This window comes from Orycteropus afer, unplaced genomic scaffold (genome assembly GCF_000298275.1).
Source record: "Orycteropus afer afer isolate SDZICR_OR568_19922 unplaced genomic scaffold, OryAfe1.0 scaffold00038, whole genome shotgun sequence".
Lineage (NCBI taxonomy): Eukaryota > Metazoa > Chordata > Mammalia > Tubulidentata > Orycteropodidae > Orycteropus > Orycteropus afer.
This window is the reverse complement of record NW_006921625.1, coordinates 12,546,510-12,549,721: the sequence shown is the minus strand read 5'-3', so window position 1 is coordinate 12,549,721 and position 3,212 is coordinate 12,546,510. Positions and strand designations below refer to the sequence as shown.

Sequence of the window (3,212 nt, the reverse complement as noted above, 5' to 3'; positions counted from 1 at the left end):
GAGCCGAGAGAGCTGCAGCCGCCGCCGCCGCCCCCGCGGGCGCCGCTCCGGCCGCACGATGCGCGAGCTGGTCATCGAGATCGGGGTCCGAGCCCTGCTTTTCGGGGTCTTCGTGTAAGTAGTCGCGGGCCGCGGGCGGGACTACGGACGCGGGAACCCAGACCGCCAAGCCGCTCTGCGCCCCAACTTTGTTGGTGCCGCCGCCTTTTCCCGCTAGGGCCCAGGTTCGAAGCCCCCTAGCCTCCTGGCTCCGGGATGCATCCCAGGGGACCAGGAGAGACACCCCCCCCCCGCCTTTCCCCTGCCTGGGGCTCTGGGTGCCGAGGATCGCGCTTTCGGGGACCTGCCCCTGCCGCCGCTCAGTCCCCGCGCCGGGAGCGGATCTGACCGCCGCTCGGCTCCGCAGCCCCTTCCCGGGGGACTCAGGGCTGCTCCCTGGGCTCGGAGGCGCACCCTCGCCCCGCGCCTCGGGAAGTTTCTACTCGGGGTGATCGCTGGGGCCCGCCGTTGCTCCTGGCGTTGTCTCGCCCCCTCCGGGTCCCGGTGAGCGTTTCCCCCGGAGGGGTTCGCGTGACTTCTCCGACAGGAAAACTGTTGCCGCGGAGCTTGGGGAAGTCGGGGCTGCGGCCCGCTGCGGGCTGGGTACGCCCGGGGCTCTGAGGGCCGTCCGCGTCCGCTTAGGGTGCGGAGCGAGGGCGTCAGCGCAGTGCCCCGCGGCTCCCAGTCCGTGGCCCCTGGGAACAGCGATTCCGGAAGGGTGGGGCGGGGGGCGCAGCGCAGGTTCTTCCCCAGATGCCGGAGTCCCAGGGCGCACCGGGGACCCGCAGCCCACCGGCCTCCCGGGCCCAAGCGGCAGGGAGCTGTGGTGTCTCTGCCTCTCACACCCGAGCACTAGTCAGACGCATCCCAGTGTCCCCTGGGATCTCCTGCCACCTGGGCGCCCCACACCTGCTCTTGTTCCTCCATTAGCGCGTCAGGCTCACAGCCCCCTCCCCAGGGCTGTTTTCTGACACATGTCAAATACGAACGTTGCGCGAACTTTCTGGATTGGCCATTTTTTTTTAGAAAAGCCCAAGGAGCCATTCCTAACTGGAGACCCCTCCAGGGTGGGTTCCTGCCCCTCATCCGGGGTGACTGGTGACAGCTTGGGAAGGCAGCGCATGTCAGAGATGACTTCTGTTCCGCACAGTCCGGGAGAGCCGCGTGCAAAGAAATGGCCTTTTCTTGCCCGAGCATTCACCCCGAGCATTCGTGCACCGGATCAGCAAGGGGTGCGAGCGCCTCCAGATGCGGGCAAGCCCCCCTCCGCGGTCTCCGAGGAACACTAGCGTTATTCACTGAGGAGCAGGAACTGGAGAACTTGAGTGGAGTCTTGATGCATTTGGGAAAAGAGAAAACACTTCCCTCTGCCTGCTGTATTTCCCTACCTTTGGAACGTGCGTTGAAGCTAGTGATTGCTGGGTTCCCAGGGAGACAGCTTCCAGTTGGCAGAGGGGCTAAACCCTATTACATTACAGGTGTGCTAGAAATGATAAAATGATGTGTTCGGTGCACAGGAGACTAACATTCGTTGGGCAAGCCTGTGAATAGTAAGGAAGTAAATGAGCTAGGCCCTATGCCTTCTGATTTGATTGATCACTGCTGGGAACTTGCAGATAAAGAAGGTCCAATAACACATAAAATATTTACACTGTTTTCAGGTTTCCCTCCAAATGTCCCCTGAACGTTTAAGAGAGCCGCACTGCCATGGAGCTGATTTTGACTGACAGAGGTACTTTCAGATAGACAGTGGGATTTGAAAACTAGGTAACTGACATGTTATGTGCTGCTAGCTTTTGTCCAAGGATGGTGTGTAGATTCCAGACAGGATGTCTATGTTTTTTCTCCACACTCCCCCTTTGCCTTATTTAATGGAAACACTGAGACGTTGATGGCATTTTTGGATGATTCCCTGAGTTCCTGTCAAATTGGGAAATGTTAATACTGCATCCAACTTTGGCTCTTTAACTTGCAAAGAGCTGCGTTGGTCTGGGTGTGGAGGTGCCAAGGGCCAATCTTGATGTTCAGCTGCAGTTATCAGGCACCAAAGACTTAAGGAAGGACCAGTTCTGAGCAACATTAGACAGATAGATGCCCCTTTGTTTGCTCAGATGAGCTTTTGGCTTGATGACGGATGCTGCTTTTTTGGGGAAGGTTTATTTTTCCTTTTGCCAGCACTGGCCTTCTGGCAAAAATCAGTGGGTGTTGTACCCACCTCTGGCCATGGGGATGGTGGTCGCAGTAATAGAGCTTCACTCTGGTTTGTCTGGACAAGCTGAATCCATTTCTTGGCTGCAGTGCTGAGCTTAGCCAGTGTAAGTCATCACTGAGTTCTGCTACATGTTTCTACCCTGTTCTTCAGCATCAGGGAGTGATTGCTTGGGGGAGCACCTTACTTCTTTGCCAACTTGTGGCTTTGGCGGAATGTCACCTGAAGACCACCCTGATCTCTGACCACATTTACTCTGTGTGGGAGTGTGGCCCCACCGCCCACTCTCAGTATGCTCCATGGAGAGTTGAAGTCAGAACTTGTGGAATGTGTTTGGACCTGGGGGTGTGGGAATGTAAGTTTTCTCTGGCTAACTGCTCATGAACCAGTTTTCTGTTTGCAGACCGGGTGTGGTGCTGAGGTTTTGGAAAGTCAGGACACTCTCCAGGCTGCCTCCATAGATCAGCCATAGGGTGCTCAGGGCCTTGTGGGCAGTCTTGGGGAAGGACCTCAAATCACTGGGAAGAAATTAGGAGGCAGTAATGCAAGGCAGTTCTTGTTGCAGCCACTCCTCGGGAGGAAGATGGGGCAATCTACTTCCACAGTGATACTGCCTCGGGAACCCAAGGAGGGGTCGCTATGAGTCGGCCTCCACTCACCTGGTGCACCCAGGACTTCAGGAGAGAGGCTGTGAGCGTTTCTGCAGATGCCAAAGGGGCCCTGGGACCTCGTTCAGCAGCACATGGTGAGGAATGAGGGGCCAGTCTACAGCCCCCCAGGATGGTGGCACACCCCTCTGCTTTACTGCTTCCATTTTACTGTGACCGCTGATAACAAGGGAGCTCTGGTAGCCTAGTGCCGAAGGCATTTGACTGCCAGCCAGAAGGCTGATGGTTCAAACCCACCAGCCACTCCTCGGAAGGAAGATGGGGCAATCTACTTCTGTAGTGATACTGCCTCAGAA

The 3,212-nt window shown here is 57.2% G+C and overlaps 1 protein-coding gene across 1 annotated transcript in view; it reads left to right on the top strand.

Annotated features, from left to right (window-relative positions):
• Window positions 1-58: 58 nt before the first annotated feature.
• The window catches only part of PLPP4 (phospholipid phosphatase 4), a 145,780-nt gene continuing 142,626 nt past the window's right edge, over window positions 59-3,212 (top strand). Inside the window, exons 1-3 of the mRNA XM_007936831.2 lie at window positions 59-114; window positions 218-487; window positions 682-757. Of these exons, the coding sequence (XP_007935022.2) occupies window positions 59-114; window positions 218-487; window positions 682-757 (402 nt within the window). The remainder of the gene's footprint in view (window positions 115-217; window positions 488-681; window positions 758-3,212) is intronic.